At 52.2% G+C, this 21,121-nt stretch overlaps 1 protein-coding gene across 2 annotated transcripts; it reads left to right on the top strand.

Annotated features, from left to right (window-relative positions):
- Positions 1-322: 322 nt before the first annotated feature.
- Positions 323-21,090, top strand: CTSB (cathepsin B). Of its 2 annotated transcripts, XM_086703835.1 has the most exons (11): positions 4,610-4,736; positions 4,966-4,990; positions 12,870-13,020; positions 14,002-14,087; positions 14,864-14,978; positions 16,190-16,308; positions 17,119-17,204; positions 17,460-17,603; positions 18,127-18,243; positions 19,470-19,598; positions 20,098-21,090. In XM_086703835.1, the coding sequence occupies exons 3-11, from the start codon at positions 12,895-12,897 to the stop codon at positions 20,193-20,195; spliced, it is 1,020 nt and encodes a 339-aa protein (XP_086559961.1). In that variant the 5' UTR covers positions 4,610-4,736; positions 4,966-4,990; positions 12,870-12,894; the 3' UTR covers positions 20,196-21,090. The 2 variants fall into 2 exon arrangements, with proteins under 2 accessions (XP_086559960.1, XP_086559961.1); XM_086703834.1 differs by lacking the exons at positions 4,610-4,736; positions 4,966-4,990 and adding an exon at positions 323-471.
- The last annotated feature ends 31 nt before the right edge of the window (positions 21,091-21,121 follow it).

Genomic DNA, 21,121 nt, shown 5'->3' with positions numbered 1-21,121 from the left:
CCTCCCCCCAGCAGGGATCCAACAGGCTTTGAATGGCTGCTTTCAGGCTCCGGCTGCCCCTGGGGAATTTCTCCCGGCTGGATGGAGGCCCTTAGGGCCACCTGCATCTCCCCTCGGCTCCCCACCGGCCCCCATCCGTAAGCTCCCCTTACCCACCAGCCGCGGGATCTCCCGGAGCCATGTCGGGTGCAGGGTCCGCTGGGGGGGGCCGAGGGCGGAGATGCGGGGGGCGGGCCGGGGTGGGGGAGGCGGTGGGGGAGCGGGCCGGGGTGGGGGTGGGGGTGGGGGTGGAGAGGCGGGCCCGGGGCTCGCAGCGGTCACGTGGCGAGTCAGCTGGGCGCGCAGGGCGTGGCGAGTCAGCCGGGCGCTGTAAATAGGAGCTGGGGCCGGCTCGGGGAAGCTCCGGCGGCGGCTTGGGCATCGGCACCCCAGCTCGCAGGCTGCAGGCCCAGGCTTTCGGCTGCGGAGTCGGTGAGTGCGGGCGGGCGGTGGAGACGCGGCGCCGCCGCGATGGAAGTGACCTTGGCGATGGGACGGGGACACCGGGTCCCTCTGCACCCCCGCCAGGCCCAGGCCGGGTCCCGAGATATCCCGGGGCGGGCGGGAAGTGGGGGGGGGGGGGGGGGGGGAGGACCCTCGGGCTGTCACAGCTGGGCGGGCAGGGATGGCAGCCCGCACACTTCTCAAAGTCCGTGCGGGGAGAGAAGCAAAAAAACAATCCCACGAGGGCAGCCTGGCACCCGCCCCAACTCCGGCCAGAAAGCAGGCACCCGCCGGCCCGTCCCCTAGGGCTGTGCTCGCGGCCCCGGGTCGGCTGAGCCAGACCCCATGATCCGCCCGGCTCCAGGGTCGAGCCTGGGGAGCAGCCCGGGCGGAGCTGGGGAGTTTGCGGGGGAGATCCGGGGGAGGAGCTTGCGGGGAAGCGCTTGGCCTGGGTTCTGGTGACTTTCCGGGTAGGATCTACCTCCCCAACCCCTTGTGAGCTTCTGGGCCTCAGTTTCCTCAGGAAATTGCTGATAAAATAGTGTCTCCCTGCAGGTGTTTTCTTGTTCCAAAGGGTTTGCTTGGGCAACTTTTCTGCACACGACCACACACGATTCCAGGGACCCCAGAAGATAGAAACCAGAACACGAGCCTGGAACTGGGTGGAGTCGGGTGGAGGCCACATGTTGAGCTAATTCTACCATGGACGGGGAAATTAAGCTGAGAGAAGGTTGGGAGACTGGGTGAAGGGCATGGGGCTCCAGTCCACCTCTCCCTGGGAGGCTGGGGGTGGAGGGGAGGATGCCACTCCCTACTGCAGTGGAGGGAAGGCAGCGCCTTCCACAGGCCAGGGTTGTGTGCGAGAGGAGAAAGCAGGCCAGAGTCTCTGGGGCATCACCTCTTCCCTCAGCTAGTGACCCTGGAGGCCTGGACGAGGGAGTCGGAGGGTAGCAGCAGGCCGTCCTGGTAGATGTAAATTGGATTTGCCTTCTTAGTGGGCCTAGAGCATTCTCTTCCACAGGCTGGAGGAGGCCAACAGGCTGGGGGGGGGGGGGGACGGGGCGGGAATGGGGATGGGACAATTACTTAGGCCCACATCCCCAGTGGGAGGGGAGGAGGTGGGGTTCAAATGGAGACCTAGCTCCTTTTGTTACCTTGGGAAACAAATCCTCAAGTGCCTCCGCCAGAGGCAAACACAGCTGAGATACATGCGTTCAGTTGACTTTATAATAGATTCAGAACGATAAGAATGTGACAGGTGACGAGGCTTAGAAGGGTGTCTGTTTTAGTAAGGGCTGCTTTTCTGCCCTAACATCCTTAATTTAATGGAGAATTGTTTCCTGTTGGCACAGGTGATGGTGACCCAGAGCCCTTGAACTTATGGGAAAAGCCGCACCCTGCCCCCACCCCCCAGGCAGTGGCTTTCCCAAAGAACAACCCTGAAGGTGCCCTGGAGAAAGGTTCTACTCAGATCTTTCTGGGCATCTGTCCCACAGCTGGGATACTGCCGCTCAGCAGTGGAAAGCTGCAGATCCCTTATCTGGGGGCTTCAAAGGCCAGTCCAGCCCTGGCTCTAGTAACTGCCCTGCTGTTGGGTCAGGACAACCTGTTTCTGAACTGGTCAAGCGGTGAGGCCTTTTGGCTCCAGGATGAACCCGCCGGTGTGCTGCTGATTCCGCAGCTTGAGCTGAGGACTTTTCTTCTAGACTGGCTCTTTCTTTTCCCAGTTACGGGACCTGGGAATTGGAGTAGGAAGCTGCACACATTTTAGGGATAAGAGATTTTGTGTTGCTATTGGCTGTTGGATTGAGAGGCAATGGAGAGCATATCCAGAGGAGCTGTCGAGCATCTGTTGGGTCATTTTCTTAAATGTGGTCATGACTTGTGGTTGTGTAGACTTTCCCTGTCATAGGGAGAGAAAAACTGAAGTATTTCAGAGGGAGGGCTAATGACATGACGTTTGCCGCCTATTTTAGATAGTTTCACATAAGGAAGGTGTTAAAGAAATGGGAATTTTTCTGGATTAAGAAGGATTGAAATTGGGCACTTTCGTAGGGTTCAGACTCACCTGCAGAGAGATGGTGGGGGTTGACATGGGGATGAATCTAGGTGAGGCACATGCAGGTATGTATTGTATCTACGGGATAGACAGCAGTGTCTGCATCTGGTCCCATATATAGCGTCACCTCTTGGTTTAAGCTCAGCACACACTCCCGAGGCTGCCTAAGAAAGGGTGTGTGGGCGATAAAGCCTCCTTCCATGGCTGTTAATTAATGTTCCTATTCCACCCTCGTTTGGATAGGGAAGGGGACCTAGGAACCAAACGCCATTATATATTTAGACTTCAGCCAGTCTCATTTTTAACCTCAAGCCTCATGCCCACACCCTTCCCACAGCCCCTGCGGCCTCCAAGTGTCAGGCTTGTGTGGGGTTCCTAGGGTGAGTGCACTTCTTGGTTACAGCTCCCCTTTGAAGGAGGCAGGTTGCAGCTTGTTGGCTCTGCAAATCCATTACCCACCGGGGCCTGCCTCTGATCTTCCTGGGACACATCCTGGCTCCTGTCTGTTCTGTTCTTTAGAATTCTCCTGCACGCTTTTTTTTTTTTTTTTTTTTTTTGGTAATTTTAATACTTTATATCAATCTGTGAACAATGTTATTAAAATTGATATTACTGTAGTTGTGCTGCGGTGTATCCCTTCCCGCTAGTGTTTGTGCGATTTATTTATGTTGATACATGAAGATCTAGTTCCTCTCCAACGCCCAGAGTATTTACCAAGGTTACAGTTAGTTTTTACTTTTGCATTATTCACCATTGCACTACAGTAAACCCTCGGCGTCTCAGGCACTTGCAAGAGTTTCTCGAGGGCAAGAGCAGGAGAAGTCGCATTAATTGCTGGGTCATAAGGTGTGTGTGCACTTCCGTTGTGCTAGATGCTGATAGAGAGCGCTGTCTAGTGGATGTTATCAGTATGTGTTGCTAGCGGGGTTGAGAGTTCCTGTTCCTCATTTACCACCACTAGCTATCACCAGACTTTAATTTTTACCAAACTGATGGGCTCGAAATGGCGTCGCTGATTTAATTTTTATTTCCAGGAATTCATATTAATTCCTTGCCCAAGAAACCACTGATCTAGTGAGGTTTTCTATTTTTGTTGTTGATCCCTGACAGTGTTTGTAGTTTTAATGTGTCTGTTAAGAGTGAGAGCGTACTAAGGTTTCTCTACATCCTAACAGGTATCTGGACTTCTCTGTAATTAGGTGGCATTTTCTAATTTTTTTTTTTTTAACTTTCAGAATGCATGTGTGTTTTGGGTACTGTAGTTTGACGCTTCCCCTTTACAGATGAGAAAACTGAGGCTCCTGCAAGTTGGTGACATGACAGGGGTCACTAAAATAACTGAGGTGGAATTTCTCCTAGAGTTTGATCTCTTGCCAGTTGTCTGTCCCTACTCAGATATACTCCTCAGGGCTTGCTTGTTTTCTCAAGCACCAGTTTCCCTCACATGTGATAAAACAAAGGCTTCATACAAGACCAAAGGTCCCTTTCCAGCGTTACTGTCTTATGAATGCTGGACGCCGAGAAAGATGCATGCCTACAGTCTTGACTGTTGTAATCTGTCTCCACCAGGCCAGTAACTCACTTTGGTCTGGTCATCAAGATAACCTAGTTACCAGGAAGGATGAGGGGAGGAGGGTGGGATAGATCCCACCGAAATAGGAAACCGATCCAGTGTAAGGCACCTAGATACTCTGCCAAAAGACCCAGCAGGGGCCGGGCTTCCCCATGACCCTCTGACCTGCTGACCTGGACTTGGGCAGGATGTGCTCACCCATGTGTAAGTCACGCGGCTTCCAGGCTTGTGCAAGACCTGGGAAGGCCGTGCCAGCCAAGGCCTCCGCCACTCCAGAGTGGAGGCCTTGTCAGACATCAGCTGGGAGCCACCTTCTCAGTCACTTAACCTGGTTGGTGTTTGGGAGTGCTTTGTTCTGGTGGTCAAGAGAGCAGAATGAACCAGTGTTTGGGGACCCGTTGCTGCAAGTAGGGCGATCATAATTTTTCATCAGTTTTTTCATTTACTTCTGAGAGTAAAAAGAATGAGCCTGGGACATCAAGAGTTAACTGGCCTGTGACTAGAGAGATGTGTACTCCCCTCACTAGTGAGCCCACAGCCGTTTCCTGGTGGCAGTTCGTTATAAGGGCTGCCCACTCCGAGCCAGGCTGCATGGAAGGCGCTTTCAAAAAGACCATCTCCGGGGCACCTGGGTGGCTCAGTCGGTTAAGCGTCTGACTTCAGCCAGGTCACGATCTCGCGGTCCCTGAGTTTGAGCCCCGCGTCGGGCTCTGGGCTGATGGCTCAGAGCCTGGAGCCTGTTTCCGATTCTGTGTCTCCCTCTCTCTCTGCCCCTCCCCTGTTCATGCTGTCTCTCTCTGTCCCAAAAATAAATAAATGTTGAAAAAAAAAAAAAAAAAAGACCATCTCCTTACATCCCCCAACAGCCTTGTGAGGTGAGTATGTGTTCCTGGAGCTTTGAGAGGAACCCGGATCAAGCAGAGAGGCAAGGCCTTTCTGTCGCTTGTGTTTGGCACTGCCGAAGTCTTAGCCACCTCCGTACCCAGCCGGCAGAGAGATGTGATCTAGCCTGCAATCGAATTACGGAGCTGCTGTGCCCCTGCAGGCTGGGGAGGCACAGAACCCTAATCTCATTTAAATCTCCAAGGATTTCTGAAAGCTTTTGCAAAGCGGTCCTGAGGTCCTTCAGAATCCAGGCAGTATGTCCATGGGAGAAACAGAGACATGAGAATGCAGTGCCCCCTTTAGCATCTCAGCAAGTCAGTATCAGGGCTGTGGAGCAAAGCTGGTGAGCAAAAGCTTCCAGAACTTTCTAGGACTTTGCCCAAACTCTCTCTTGGTTCTCAGTGATACAAGTTTTTTCAGCTGCTGAGGGCCTTCCTGGGGTCCATTGTTTTAAGCCTAAGGTAGTAATTCTCTTCTTCTGTTTGCAGGATGTGGGCTGCCGTGGCCGATCTTAAGCGATGTTCCATTGTGGGCCGTGTAGCTAGATGGTTTCCAGGCCCTGTGGGAGACTAGCGTTGAGCAGGCACGCCCTGCTCAACCTGGTGGGAATTAGTCACTGATTTTGGACAGATGGTTGGCAGGTGGGCTGCAAGGGAAGTACCTGTGAGTGGCCTAAGCTGTTTAGGTGGGTGAGGCAGCTGGGGCCTTCTCGCTGCTTCCCCTCGACCCTGCAGGGCTGTTAGCTGCACAGCTGGTGGCTGACTGCAGTGGACCCCCTTTCTGGGTCACCCAGGAGTTGCTTTGGGGCATTCAGCTGCAGAGCCTGGCTCTAGAGGACAGATCGCCAACTGCTGCCTGCTCACCCGCACAGCTTTAAGGAGACGGATGGCGACTAGGAGCCCTTTTTGTTGTGTTATTTTTAATTTAAAGATCGTAAGCCATGAAGTAGTTGAACGTGTTTCCATCAGGAGCAAAGACATGAAACACGAAAGACACATCAAGGCTGTGATTCAGACTCAAAGGCAAGGTCCGAGCGTATCTGAGATGAAGGCACGTTGTGTCAGCATCACAGCCGCTCCAACGCTGAGGTGTGACTGGGCAAGTTGAAGTCAGAGGAAATGAAGAGCTGCCTGGTTTCGATGTGTAGGTGTACCAAAGCGGTCGAAACTTCAGGAACAACCATCAGTGGTGATGGCAGGAGGCAAGATAAGTCTTTGTGGGGGAGAAAGAAGCTTGACGAAGTTCTCTAGCAAGGTCCCACTCAGTCTTCATATCCCTCCTGCCTGTCCACCTTCCCCCTAATCTGTAGCCAAGATACAACTTTAGTTTGTGGCTGTTGGTAAAATCTAGGCGCACTCAGTTTTTGATTCTTTAGAGCCCACTGTGCAAGACGTTGGCAGTATACGAACAGCAGCAGTGGACAGGCATGAGCCACGTATGGGAAGGAAGACGTGCTAGGCAGGCGTTCCTCCTCTGTGTGGGCCACAAGATTGCCGCTGGCTTATGTGGAAATTGCAGACCTGTCTCCTTAGATTCAGTACAGATTTCGAATCCAATCTACCTGAGGGGCTCTACAGTCACATGAGAAAGCTTTTTTAAAAATCAAGCTTGGTGACGGTCCAAACTGATTGCATGTCCTTAGGGATATCAGGACTCTCAGCCTTCTGTGACTTGGCATTAGCTCCTCTCTTGTGTTTATTCCAGCACCTTCCAGAGTCCCAAGGTCTGCATTAGTCCCAGGAATGGCTTCAAAGGAGTCTGGGGAATGGTTCTGCTATAAGGGGGTGGGGGGGGTGGCTAACGGGATCAGCTGGCCCCAGGCCCCTCTGTGCCCATGTCGACATTCTATAGACCCTCAGTGGGATGTGCTTTCATGTAAACCGTTAAGTGCCGCAGGGTTTGGAGAGGAAAGAGATGCGAGAGTCTGCCCTTTTTTAGCCGGAGGTTGTCTTGGCAAAATGGCAGACGGGTGTAGTGGAACCCCAGGTCTACCCAGGAGGACCAGCTGACCCAGGGCTAGAAGCACCATCTGCCCGCAGCTGTTCCCTCCACCAGCCCACGCCCTGAGAGGGAGTCTGGTGACTTGGAAGTGCTTATCCACTTCGGGCCCCTCTTTTCTCACAGAATAAGGACTTGCTGTTCGTTCTCTGCTGTAATTAAAAAAAACAACAACAAAAAACCACAGAACTGAGGAATTAAAAGGGAAGTATTTGCCCAAAAGAGGGGAAGTGAGAGCTGGCTCTGTTTCATGCGAAGGCCAGGGAACCCATGACCAACATGTTAACAAGCTTATTTTATTTTATTTATTTATGTTTTAATTTTGTTTTAATGTTTATTTTTGAGAGAGAGAGAGAGAGAGAGAGAGAGAGAGAGAGAAAATGAGTGGGGGAGGGGCAGAGAGAGGGGGAGACACAGAATCCGAAGCAGGCTCCAGGCTCCCAGCTGTCAGCACAGAGCCCGACGTTAACAAGCTTATTTTAACCATTTGCACATAGGTTGTCCAGTGTGCATGATTTGTGTGGATGCAGAGAGAGATGCCTGGCACTCACTGAAGTCAAATCGCCACTGCTCTCAGGACATCCGTGTCCCCTTCAAGGAGGAGAAAGTTGACTTAATGTTCTTTGGGCTCAACAGTCTCCAGACTCTCAAAATGGAAACCCACTTGGAGGTTCATTGAGGTTAAAACCTCATTTTAATTCAGACTCTTTGTGATAGAGGGGTATTGTGGACAGGTTTGGAGTGAACCGGAATTCTCTGGCACAGGCTAGAAGTAGGGGGAAGAAGGGAAGACGGAGGAGGGAAGGAAGCAGGGCAGTGAGTTGGACCTGGGCATTAAGCGTGCCCACGTGAGCAGCCCTTTATTGCTTTCTTACTGTAGAGCAGGCGCTGTACCAGGGGCTTCTGCCCACCCTCATGACACTCTTGATTTCCACCTGGAGCAATGAATGGTCATTAGCCCCATCTTACAGGTGGTGAAACTGAGGCTCAGTACAGGTTGGTACTCAAGGGTGCACAGTTAGTAAGTGGAAGATCTGAATCCAGGTCTCCTGACTCCAAGCCCAGTGCTCCTCCGCCCCACAGGCTACCGCAGCTATTAACCACTTCAACCCCGACTTTCCACCGAATGCCACAGCCCTGTGCCTGGAGGGCTGGGCTGAAAAGAGGAGTTTCCCAAGTGCTCAGTCCTAGTGGGGCTGGGAATCTGGTTCAAGATGAGCTCCCGCCCTCCAGGCTCACATCTCTGAAGTTCACTGGGGCCCCTGGTTCTTCCTGACACAGAGTTGTGAGTAGGGAGAATGAAGTTAATAGGAAATTTAGAGGAGGGCCTGTGGAACCGAAAGAAAGGGGCAAGTGCACCAAAGCGTCACATCTGGGGGGCCTGGCAGACCTCAGGAATTAGGCCCGGGTATGGCCATGGCAGCCGTCAGTGCAGGAACTGAGAACCGTCTGATAAATGGGTCGTGGCTGTGGTCTCTGCCACCAGAAAAACCAGAGGAATCTTGTGTAAAGTCCAAGCTACCATGGAATTGCTCCCATTCTCCACTTGCCTATGATGCAATATCTCAGCAGATGGCTAAGCCCCGGGGGCCACCTGGAGACATATAGGGAGCATTCACCTGGGCCTGGCTCAGGACCCAGCCACATTCCTGTCACCCCTGCCTGACAGGTCACAGTGAAAGCCGAGGATAGGGTGTGATTCTGATGGGCTCTTCAGGTCTCAACCTGCTGGCATGGGTCTCAATGCCCACGTGCCCAGAGTGTATACTCCAGTGTTTGTGCGCCAGGTTCTTACATCTGGGGAAAATGTGAAGGTACCGGCTGTAATTCAGAGGGTGTCGTGAAAAAGGAAGGAATCTGACTGCTTTGCTTCTTTGCCCAGAAGTTCTAAAAGAGACCTCAGGGGTGCCTGGGTGGCTCAGTCGGTTAAGCATCCATCTCTTGATTTTGGCTCAGGTCGTGATCTTGAGGTTGGTGAGTCTGAGCCTCGCATCAGGCTCTGAACTGATGGCATGGAGCCTGCTTGCGATTCTCTCTCTCCCTCTCTCTCTTTTTCAAATTAAACTTAAAAAAAATTTTTAAAAAAGACCTCAGCTCCCTTGCCCCTTCTGCCATGTGAGGACATAGACATTCACCTAACAGTTGGAGGTCACGTGGGTCCCTGATGTGGTCTGGTGAACACCAGCCTCCCTGTGAGTCACTGGAAAGAAGGTGTTCTGTGTTTTGAGCAGAAAGTCACTAGGGAGAAGGCCTCACTGTTGACTGGAAATCAACTGGAAGTGCCTTTGGGCTCAGGGGTTTTGGTAGCTCCGGCTACTCTTCCTAAAAGACCAAAACTTTGAATATAATATGTTGATTTAATTAAAAAAAAAGGGGGGGGGGGTTAGTGGAAAATAAATCTCCCCGCCACAGATATTGCTTTCATATGTTTTTCCTTATGTTTTACATGTGGTAACGGTAATGTGAATGTATATTGCTTCATGGTCTCACACGCTTACCATGACTCACCGGCTGCTTGCTTTTTTCCACTTACGGGTATCTTGGGCTTATTTGCTTATCAGTACAATGTGATTCTCGCTTCAGCTAGTTCCTATCTTAATGGTTACTTTGTATTCTATTAATCATTTACTGTAACTTCACAGTTGCGGTTAGTAGACACTTGCTTTGTTTCTGGTCTTCTGTGATACAAAGAATATTCAGTAAACATCTGTATACCTATATCTGTGAATTTGAAGCTCGTAGGATACATTTCTGAGTGTCAAATTGTTGAGTCAAAGTGTGTGCAGATGGCCAAATTAATAGAAATGGTGGGGGTGGGGGGCGGCGCCTGGGTGGTGTCGCTTAAGCATCCGACTTGGGCTCAGGTCATGATCTCACCGCTCATGAGTTCGAGGCCTGCTTCGGGCTCTGTGCTGACAGCTTAGAGCCTGGAGTCTGCCTTGGATTCTCTGTCTCCCCCTCTCTGTGTCCCTCTCCTGCTCATGCTCTCTCTCTCAAAAATAAATAAACATTTTAAAAAAACAAAAAGCCAGGCCAGTCGTCTCCATGGGGTTCATAAGCGCAGCACCTCTGCCTCCCCACGCCTAATCCACCCCCCAGGAGCTGTCCAGCTGTCTGCCTTTGCCAGTCCTTAATTTTATCTGTACCTCCCTGTGGTGGAGCATCTTTTAATATCTGCTGGCCATTTGTAGTTCTTTTTCCTATACTTCATTGTGTGTGTCCATTTGCCACTTTTTTATTCTGCTTTTTCAGGTTTCTTTTTCAAGTTTATTAAGTTTTTTATTTTGTGGGAGACAGAAGCAGAGAAGGAGGGGGAGAGAGGAAGCATGAGCAGGATAGGGGCAGAGAGAGGGAGAGACAGAATCCCCACGTGGAGCCCATCATGGGGCTCGAACCCACGAACCATGAGATCATGACTTGAGCTGAAGTCAGAGTCAGATGCTCAACCGACTGAGCCACCCCTGTTTTTATTCAGATTTTTAGGCGCCTTTTGCATATTAAGGAAATGAAGCTTTGCGTATATGTAAGTACTATTTTGTAGCTGGTCACTTTTTATTTTGTTTTCTAGAAGAGTGGCTTTAGGGGCGCCTGGGTGGCGCAGTCGGTTAAGCGTCCGACTTCAGCCAGGTCACGATCTTCCGGTCCGGGAGTTCGAGCCCCGCGTCGGGCTCTGGGCTGATGGCTCAGAGCCTGGAGCCTGCTTCCGATTCTGTGTCTCCCTCTCTCTCTGCCCCTCCCCCGTTCATGCACTGTCTCTCTCTGTCCCAAAAATAAATAAACGTTGAAAGAAGAGTGGCTTTATTTTTACATAAGCAAGCCTTGTCCCTTGGTTTTACGTCAGTCTTAAGTATCTTACTCCGATAATAGGTTGTTTAAACTGCGTTTATTTTCTTCATACGGCTTCTGTTTTAATTCAAGAATTTTGTTCCGTGTAGCGCTTCTCGTGTGTGAGAAACCAAGTGTAAACGTTCAGCCTTACTATTTTTTCCAAGATGCAGATGTGCAAGCACCATTTATGACACGTGCTGTTTCCTCACCCACCTATACCACATACGCTGAGCACCCACACATAGGAGATGCTTCTGAATGGTCTGTTTTGTTGACCAGACTGTTCTCAGGCAGGAGTCACCCAGGGTTTTATAATGTACCGACTATCTCAGAAAGCAAGCCTCCATCAGTGCTCTTTTCTAGAATCGTTTGCTGCCATCATAGTTATTCGTTGGGATGAATTGTTGCTGAGGCAGCCATCAAGTTTCAATCTTCCCTCTGACGTACTTCACTGTGGGAGGCGGCATGTTCAGTGCATCTTCCTGTAACCCAATGACCCCGGAGGAGGTGGGTCACTCTGGAAGCCCCAGAGGTCAGGGACAGGAAATCCTCCCCCTCTCCCCACCGCCGCCACTCCCCACTGTGTGGGCATCTCACAAGGCCCCATGGTGCTGTGACACCCAGAAGAGCATTTCTTGCTTTCATTAGAGCTGCTTGCCTAAGAGCGTGATTCAGAGGCCGAGCAGGAAACTGCCCGTCTCCTGACTTGCAAGCCAGTCCAAGATCTAAGGACTGTGGTTGTAATGGGATGATTTCCCTTCTCGGGAGCTCCCACTTTTAACCAGGAAACAGAGCCCTTGGCTGACTGGAAAAACCAGAGAAAAATCTCAGACTTGTGCCACTGGCCAAACCAGCCCTGCTTCCCTGGTTCTGCTGAGTTTGGCACACGCTGGGCTTGGCTCACTTGTGTTTTGCTTGTTCTATATCCAGAATGTGGCTCATGAAATGTATTTTCTTTTGTATTTTTCTTTTCTCATTGGGCCTCTACTTGGGACCTAATCTCAGAGGCTGTTGACTCTTTCAGAGCACTGACTTGGAAAAAAGTCTCCAAGACTTGGTTCTACAGACCCATGGAGAGGCAGTTTGGCAATAGTAGGGAGGGCACTGAACTCAATTTAGCCTTAGTATCTGCGTTCATTGATGTGTTTCGTGGAGTCACTAATCCTGCTTTGTGGCCTGGGCCCTGGGGTTATGACAGGCAGAGGGTCAGTGCGCGCCCCATCCTCTCGGCTCCCAAGATAGCCACAGACCATCCAGGGAACAGCAGTGACTCAGACACAGCTTGAGGACAGCCCCCGAGACCCAGGCCACATGCATCACCAGGACGCAGCTGCAAAAGGGCCTCGCCGCTTGCAATGCAGCCATGTGGTTTTCTCTGTCCTGTCTCCCAGGCATCTGGAGGAGAAGCAAATACAGTCCGTCTTAGCCCGTTGGCTGCTACAACACATACTGCACGTTGGGTGGCTTCTGAACGGAAATTTGTTTCTTGGTTCTGGATGATGGGGGGATGTCTGAGGTCAGGGTGCCGGGATGGTCAGATGAGGGCCCTCTTCCAGGTCACCAAACTTCTTGTGGAGTCCTCACATGGCCGAAGGGAAAGGGAGCTCTCTGGGGTGTCTTATAAGAAACTAGTTCCATCACAAGGGTTCCATCCTCCTGACTGATCACCCCCTACAGGCTCCACCTCGTAATCCCACCACATTGGGGTTAGGATTTCACCATGAATTTGGGGGGCTGGGGGGCACGGACGTTCAGTCCATGGCACGGCCCTGTGATGTGGGCATAGGTTGGGATTTTGATGATACGAGGCCTGGGAGCCCATGGTCCTTGAGGGCTGTCTGCCACCACACCCAAGCTTTCCAGGAGAGGACACTGAGGAACAGAAGGGGGCAGAGATGGCAGAGCCGGGAAGGGGACGTGGGTGTTTTGACTACTGGGTTGTTTCTGGCCCTGGAACCATGCCATCAGAGATGGCACCCTTGTGTATGTTAAGCACTTGAACTGAAAGAAGTGTCCTGATGTCTTGTGTGTTTTCTTTTCTAGGTGACTCTAAGATCCAGCATCCAAAATGTGGCAGCTCTTGGCCACTCTTAGCTGCCTGGTGGTGCTGACCAATGCCCAGAGCAGACCGCCTCTCCAGCTCCTGTCGGATGAGCTGGTCGACTATGTTAACAAGCGTAACACTACATGGAAGGTGGGCTGTGGGGACTTCTGTGCGTGTCCCTTTTGGGGATCGGTCTGTGCATTCTGACTCCCGAGGGAGGTGGCTGCAGCTGTGGCCCACAGAACACTCTGTCCTGGACAGTTGGTCTGATTGAGAGTCCTGGCCACTCAGGCCCATGCCTACCTGCTCCCTTCCCTGTGTGTGTGTGTGTGTGTGTATGTATCCACAGAAGTGCACTGGGTGATAAACGAGCTTTGGAAGGGTTCACAATCAGGAAGACCCTGAACCCCACCATGGTAGGTGCTAGTGCTCATCAGTAGTGGCAGCACCTCGATTCTGGCTGGCCCACAGCTCTGGGGCTTCAGGAATTAAGAAATGAGGAATAAGCCACGTTCAGGGCTGCAGAGCGTCTCTCTTGACATCAGTATACATAGCAGATCAGAGGAGACACCCACTGGCCTGGGAGCTGTGCACTGCCCGTGTGGCTCGCTCTGGGCTGATCGTGGCCTGCTTGCAGGGTGCCTGTCTTGTCCTTTCAGGCTGCTGTAACAAAATACCACAGACTGGGTGGCTTATAAATAGAAAAGTATTGCTTGTGGTTCTGGAGGCTGGAAGTACAATTTCAGGGCGCCAGCATGGTTGGGCTCTAGGGAGGGCACTCTTATGTTGCAGATGGGTGACTGCTCATTGTGTCCTCGCTTAGTGGGAGGGGCAGGCCAGCTCTCTGAGGTCTCCTTTGTAAGGAGACTAATCTCATTCATGAAGTCTCCACCCTCATGACCTAATCATCTCCCGAAGGCCTCACTTCCAGGTGCCATCAAGGGTTAGGTTTCACCACGAATTTGGGGACACGTGTGCTCTCTAAGAGGGCCCCAACCCGCCTCGCTCTGCTGAGCTGGATGGGAGCCCTGGCCTTGTCAGGCGTTGCATGTGGGCGGTGTGCATACTTCCATCCACCCGCATCCCTAGACACCCCCTCTGTTAACTGCTGCGGGCGGGGCTCTCTTCCAGGCTGGACACAACTTCTACCATGTGGAGCCGAGCTACCTGAGGAGGCTGTGCGGCACCATCCTGGGTGGGCCCAAGTTGCCCCAGAGGTGAGTGCCTGCTCCCTGGGGAATAGATACTCTGTTGCACCTGCCCCGCTGCCATGGGAACCGCAGGTGTGTGTTTGGCACAGCGGGAAGGAGGGAAGAAAGGAGGCCTTGGCACCTACAGGTCTCCCCCTCCCAGAGCCGCAAGGACGCCACCTGACAGGGCTCAGCCCCCGGTGCCCGTGTTTTGTGCTGCTGCAGGTGTCTCAGAGCCCCAGTGGAAAAGGCCCCAGGTCTGGTTCTGCATGACCGGGATAGACCCAGTCTTAAATGGTTTAAGGAGAATTTAAGAAAAGTCATATGATCTCCATTAATGTTCCATTTTTTTCTAGAGAACTCTGCAGTGGGCATTTTCATGTAGACATTACTCTTGTGAGAAGCATTAGAAATCTCTGACAACACAGATGGAAAGGCTATGAGACTTAACACGGTGGTGAAGATACTAAAATTGATGCAAGGACCCTGGGCAGACCCTGTGTGGGGCGGGTTAGGGGAGGACGAAACAAAGTTTTGTGGACTTTGTGGCCAAAACTCTTGAAAGATACCCCAGAAAATAAGACTGGAAAACAGCATAGGGAATGAGAAGCTGTGTTGAGCAGTAGAATTCCTGGTTTGGTTCTACAGAATTCCCAGGGGACAGCCCTGCAGCCATCATCTTGGGCTTGTCTCCCTTGTGTCTCCCTTGCCAGGCGGTGGCCTGGCCCGAAGTCACTGGCCTCTTTAGGGGTGGGGGTGGTTTGTGACATGCAAGCTTGTCACGGAGGCCTTCCTTTATCTAGAGTTTCGTTTGCCGAGGACATGGTTCTGCCTGAAAACTTCGATGCCCGGGAACACTGGCCTAACTGCCCGACCATCAAAGAGATCCGAGACCAGGGTTCCTGTGGTTCCTGCTGGGTGAGAGGGGCTGGAGTGAGGCGGGGGGACAGCTGTCAGATCAGCCGTGACTAGCCAAGTTATGGGAACTTGCTGAGCCTTCGTTTCTGTCAACATAAAAATTATGAAGATCTGTGGTGGAAGAATAGATAGATACACAAAGTGCCCTGGGTGGCCCGTGTGTGTGCTGTGAGGCTGTCTATTTTTCTGTTTGATGCGCTGTCCCAGGCCATCAGCAAGCACCATTAGACTCCTACTCTGCTTCGTGGAGAAACATCCATCTCTGTCAATGAGCTGTCTTAATTTTGTTTAACTGTGGTAAAGTGCACATGGTATATTAACCATCTTAGCCATTTTTGGTCGGCAATTTTTTTTAACGCTTATTCGTTTTTGAGAGACAGAGACAGAGCACAAGCAAGCAAGGGGCAGAGAGACGCAGAGTCCAAAGCAGGTTCCAGGCACTGAGCTGTCAGCACAGAGCCTGAGCTGGGGCTCAAAACCATGAACTGTGAGATCATGACCTGAGCTACCTTAGCCATTTTTTTAATTAAAAGTTTTTCTTTTAATCATTTATTTTTTAGAGAGAGAAAGTGTGAGCAGGGGAGGGGCAGAGAGAGAGAGGGAGACATAGAATCTGAAGCAGGCTCCAGGCTCTGAGCTGTCAGCACAGAGCCCGATGTGGGGCTTGAACTCACGGACCGCGAGATCATGACCTGAGCTGAAGCAGATGCTTAACTGAGCCACCCAGGCGCCCCTGTCCTAGCCATTTTTAAGTGTACTGTTCAGTGGCGTTAAGTACATTCACGTTATTGTGAACGCATCACCATCGTCCATCCATAGAACTCTTGTCATCTGTAAGTGTGGAAATTAAACACTGCCCCTCCGTTCCCTACCCCCCAACAACCACCCCTCTCCTTTCTGTCTCTTACTGACCAGCCTAGATACCTTGTATTAGTGAAATCATACAGTATTTGTCCTTTGTGTGAGCTGTTTTTTCTGTTAACAGAAACCACATTTTAGAAATGAGCTGAGTGACCAGATAGAGATGTGGGGTAGATGGGTCTCCTAACTTTAAAGACCAGCTTGAGCACCAAGACCCTCACTGACCTTGGGAGAGACTAGTCAGCAAGGTCTGAGCCGCCTGCTGTGGTCCTCTGACGCTGTGGACGGTGGCCGGTGGGGCCCACAGTCCAGGAGTGGGGCTCACCTGCGTGGGGCTTGTTTTCCTGCAGGCATTTGGGGCTGTGGAAGCCATTTCTGACCGGATCTGCATCCTCACCAATGGCCACGTCAATGTGGAGGTGTCCGCCGAGGACATGCTCACCTGCTGTGGTGACCAGTGTGGGGATGGGTGAGTCTGAAGCAGCATCCTCCACTGTGGGAGCCGGGCCCCCGGGAATGGCACTGGGAGCCCCCAGGCCGAGGCCTCCTGGACAGCGGCTGAGGGCTCCCTGAGGACAGGAGTGGTACTTGCAGGTCAGATAACGGTCCTTTGCTGGGACATCTTGGGGACCTGGGGAGTCCAGAAGCAGGCCTGGCGTGACTGCTCTTTTCTGGGAGCCGCCTAAAACTGGGCTGACCCCACAGTGCTGGGTGTGGGTGGTGGGGTCCAGGCACAACACAGATGGTCTTGGAATATGTGATTAAGTTTCAGATCTCAGGCCTGGTTTTTGTCGTCTTTGTTCCCTCTTCTTGCTGAAGGAAATGTAATAGCCTTGGGGTCTGTTTTCTGTAATTAAGAATGATGGGTGCCTGCCTTTTTGCCAGCTCTGGCCTTGGTTTTATAACGTGGTTCTCTGATGTGGCTGCAGATTAGAAATACCTGGGAGTTTAAAAAACCGTGCCAAGGCCTCACCTCACACCAGTCCTTGGCCTTCGCATTTTCTGTATTAAAACACCAGGGAATTGCAATGTGCATTCCGTGTTCCAGGAAGGACACAGCCTAGTTAGGGGTAGACAGGAAGAAGAGAGTCGTTCCGACTTGTTGAGGATGGTGGTGGTGATTCCCTGGAAGAAGTGACTAGCCAAGGAGGGGATGAGTGGGGTTGGCTGAGACCCAGGAGAGCTGCTGGGCCGGTTGCAACCCTGGGGCCTCAGGCAGTGGTCTGGGAGCAGCTACAACTTCTCTCACAGTGAATTTAATGGATGGCTCTTTTCTCAGCTGTAATGGGGGCTTTCCTGCCGAAGCTTGGAACTTCTGGACAAAACAAGGCCTGGTTTCTGGTGGCCTCTATGATTCCCATGTAGGTGAGTGTCTGCCATCAGCGCGTATCTGGCTAGATGGATTTTATATCAAAGAACAGTAACAGGCTCATTGTGCATTACAAAGTGACGGTTGAGGGTGGAGGGCAGGAGGCTGGAGAAGAAGGCAGAGTTAGCACAGTGTGGGGAGTGCTGTGTATTTGACCTACTGCCCCTGTCGCCCCAGCTCTGCCCTCTGCTTCAAGGGGCTTCTGAAGAAGCTGTCGGCTGACACCCTCCTTTCCACTTGGTCCCCCCCAGGCTGCAGACCCTACTCCATCCCTCCCTGTGAGCACCACGTGAATGGCTCCCGGCCCCCATGCACAGGAGAGGGGGACACCCCCAAGTGCAGCAAGATCTGTGAGCCCGGCTACACGCCATCCTACAAAGAAGACAAGCACTACGGTAAGGTGGGGCCTGGGCTACTACCCAGCACCCCGGGCCCGGGGACCTGCCGACACCCTTCCCAGGCCGGAGAAAGGGAGAGGCCAGGGCAAGTGAGTCTGAGTCAGGAACGCAGGATGGAGAAAGGAAAGTTATGAAGGACTCTCCTGTCAGAGGGAGCAGCATGCTGCATTTCTGCATGTCTCCACCCTGAATTTGGCCTCAGGATTCCTGTTGTTTGAGAGTCACAGACCCTCTGAGTGGGGAGGGACCAGACCCCTCGCTTTACAGAGGAGTAATCTGGCCGAGAATCGTTCTGGGTGCCACTCTACCCTTCTTCCAGGGTCTCCTGCTCACTGCCCCTCCCGATACAGAGCTCTGCTCTCCCACTTCTTGGCTTCCGGGTCCAATTCCATCATTTTCCCCTGCAGAAGCCTTCCCTGACCCCCCAGGCTGGGCGAATCCCCCTTTAAGTCAGTGCATAGTTGACTGAGGGAACCGTGGGAAGCACGCCTCACCCCCACTCGGCTGATTCATTTGCCAGGATGCAATTCCTACAGCGTGTCCAACAGTGAGAAAGAGATCATGGCGGAGATCTACAAAAATGGCCCTGTAGAGGCGGCCTTCTCTGTGTTTTCGGACTTCTTGCTGTACAAGTCTGGTATGTATTGGCCCCTCTGATGGCAGTGGGAGCAGAGGAGGTCTGGGTTCCGGGGGACCACCAGGACTCTATCAAGGAAGAAGACCTCATTTTGTCCTGGCCACGTCCCAGATCATGCCTCACATTCAGTGGATGAGAAGACAGGAAGCACCTGGCCGTGTGGGAGGCTGTGGGGATTCACCCAGGGAATGAGGACAGCCCCTGGCCCAAGAGCCCTCTTAGAAACCCCCCATTCTAGATGAACGGTCTATAGCTGACCACTTCGGTCTCATTTACATTGTGCCAGATGGAAAACTTCAAACCTCTCAACTTTTATGAAACCTCATTGGATAAAGATGATTCTGGCAAGGAAAAAGTTATAAAGCTGGCAGTTTTTAACAGTCCCCACCCATATTACAAAAGGATGCATTTTCATTTGACAAAGTGATTCACCAATGAGGGGATGGCCTGCTTGACAGGCCCATGGGCACCTCCGCCTGTATCTTTCTTCATCCATCAGTGCTTGCCGCCACCGATCCGGCCTGTCTCCTACTTCTCCTCTGCGTGTATCCCAGGGCAGCAGTTAAAACTCTTTTAAGTTTTATAGAACCCTTTTGACAAATAAATCCTTACGTGGAGTCCCAGTATGTAGAACAGATAACTGGTTTGTTAACATTTCCATTTTTTCCTTAAATTAGAATTTGTAACTTTAGTTTTTTAAAAATTTTTTTTTTCAATGTTTATTTATTTTTGGGACAGGGAGAGACAGAGCATGAACGGGGGAGGGGCAGAGAGAGAGGGAGACACAGAATCGGAAACAGGCTCCAGGCTCCGAGCCATCAGCCCAGAGCCCGACGCGGGGCTCGAACTCACGGACCGCGAGATCGTGACCTGGCTGAAGTCGGACGCTTAACCGACTGCGCCACCCAGGCGCCCCGTAACTTTAGTTTTAAAGGTGACCAAGAAGCGTATTTTGTTGGGACCCCCATTTTAATATTTTTTCAACATATTTGAGTGTTGGGCTTTCAAAAACCTATTTAAGTACTTTCCGAACGTTGTGGGAGCCCCTGGAGCCTTCTGGGAGAACACCAGGCCTCTTATACTACCCTGTTTGCAAGCAGTTCTTTGGGAGGGCTCGTTGGGCCCTCTGGACCCCATTTGTCCTGACAGGTAGCTGGCTGAGGTGCAGGGATGCAGTGGGAAATGGGGCATCGGCCTGGTCTCTACCTGAATGGGCTTTCCCTTAGGCGTGTACCAGCACGTCACCGGAGAAATGATGGGAGGCCATGCTGTCCGCATCCTGGGCTGGGGCGTGGAGAATGACACACCTTACTGGCTGGTTGGCAACTCCTGGAACACTGACTGGGGCGACAATGGTGAGTGGCAGCCCTCTTCCTGCTAGGAGGGTGTGGTGAGCCAGCACGTAGTGGTCCTCTTGTCCTTTTCTGCTCAGCTGAAAAGCTGCTGCACAGCTCCTAACACTAGGCCCAGGACTCAGCTGTGAGCCTTCAGGTTTCTGGGAGCTAGTGAGCTGGGGGTTCCCTTGCCATAAGGGTAGACTCTGATCCTGAGAGGGTGGTGTGAACCAGGTGACAGCTTCAGGTCGCTGGTGCCCGCACAGTTCCCCCATCGCCCCAGGCGCAGAGCCGGTTTATGTGGGGTCCACTGGAAGTGGTGTCCAGAGGCCTCACGATGTGGTGCCAGGCTCCTGGGCAAACAGTAGACATCGATAGGGCACCTCGATGCCGATTTGATGCTTGCTTTAGGGCTGGGTTGGGGTCTGCCGCTCCTAGGTGTTTCTGGGTGAGTCTGAGTATGTTGACAAGGACCAAAACCCAAGGCACACTTTAAAGGCATATTACTTTTGCTTCCCAGGCTTCTTTAAAATCCTCCGGGGACGGGATCACTGTGGAATCGAATCGGAAGTTGTGGCTGGAATCCCATGCACTGAGCAGTACTGGAAAAGGATCTAATCTGCTGTGGCACTGGTCTTGCCAGCCCCGGGGCAGTTTTTCCCTAAATCGAGCCAATTGGGCTGGTAACGGAGGGTAGGAATGTCTTTTATTCTTTGCATTCAGTTGAGATACAAGAGGTTTTGGACAGGGCCTGAAGGATTGGGCCAAACCTCGTGTCTACCGTCAGACTGTCTTCCAAGGAGACACATCCGAAGCCTGCCACCTTCCGGCCCGTTCAGTGGACCTGCTGTCACAGTGCACACTTAGCCCACGTCAGCGCCCGCTGCAGGCACGGCGAGGCCTCCCCCGTAGACTAGTGCTGCGCATAGTGCCTGCTGCTCCGACTCCTGCGGCCGCCACCTCCACGCCGCCCCCCCCCCCCCCGCCTCCCCCAACCCGCGTGCACCAGGGAGCGAGACAAACATCCACATGGGCCTGTAGGCTTTCCACAGGAATAGGAAGTGGAGTTCCTCACAAGACAGATTGCCACCAGCGGCAGTACTTCTGAGCGAGGAACTTTCTAGATTTGGAGTAAGTTGAGGAGGAAAATAGTGCGGCAGCTCTCTGGAGAAAGTTGTTCTCCCAGGGCCCTGCATCCCTTGAGCTTTGCAGTGCTGCACCCCCTCTCTGGTCTTCTCCGTGGCATGGCTCCTTTTTAAATAGGGGTTTTTAATTTTGTGCACCTCAGCTGGTCATACGGACAAATGAGGAAACTTTTTGGAAGAGCTGGCCTGCTTCACAGGCTGTCTCCTTACAACAAAACCAGGTGGTCGTGAGCGAATAGGCCTATCAGCCTGACACAGTGGAGCCCGTTTGGGAGAAGCCAGCTTTAACCGTTTAAAAAATCACTGCTTCACTCTGTTAATTTAACAAGGAAAGGAATGACGGTGCCAATAAAAGTTTGCTCCCTTAACGTGAAGCCTTGTGTTCTGGTGGGGATCCCG

The sequence above is a fragment of the Puma concolor genome, chromosome B1, assembly GCF_028749965.1.
Source record: "Puma concolor isolate L17-30 chromosome B1, mPumCon1.1.hap2, whole genome shotgun sequence".
NCBI lineage: Eukaryota > Metazoa > Chordata > Mammalia > Carnivora > Felidae > Puma > Puma concolor.
This window is presented reverse-complemented; position numbering and strand designations above follow the sequence as displayed.

Bases quoted from the DNA above. Each gene is read 5' to 3' on its own strand.
- CTSB (XM_086703834.1), top strand. From the start codon at position 12,895: ATGTGGCAGCTCTTGGCCACTCTTAGCTGCCTGGTGGTGCTGACCAAT. The intron at 16,309-17,118 runs GTGAGTCTGAAG...CTCTTTTCTCAG, and splicing joins GGTGACCAGTGTGGGGATGG to CTGTAATGGGGGCTTTCCTG. The intron at 19,599-20,097 runs GTGAGTGGCAGC...TTTGCTTCCCAG, and splicing joins CACTGACTGGGGCGACAATG to GCTTCTTTAAAATCCTCCGG.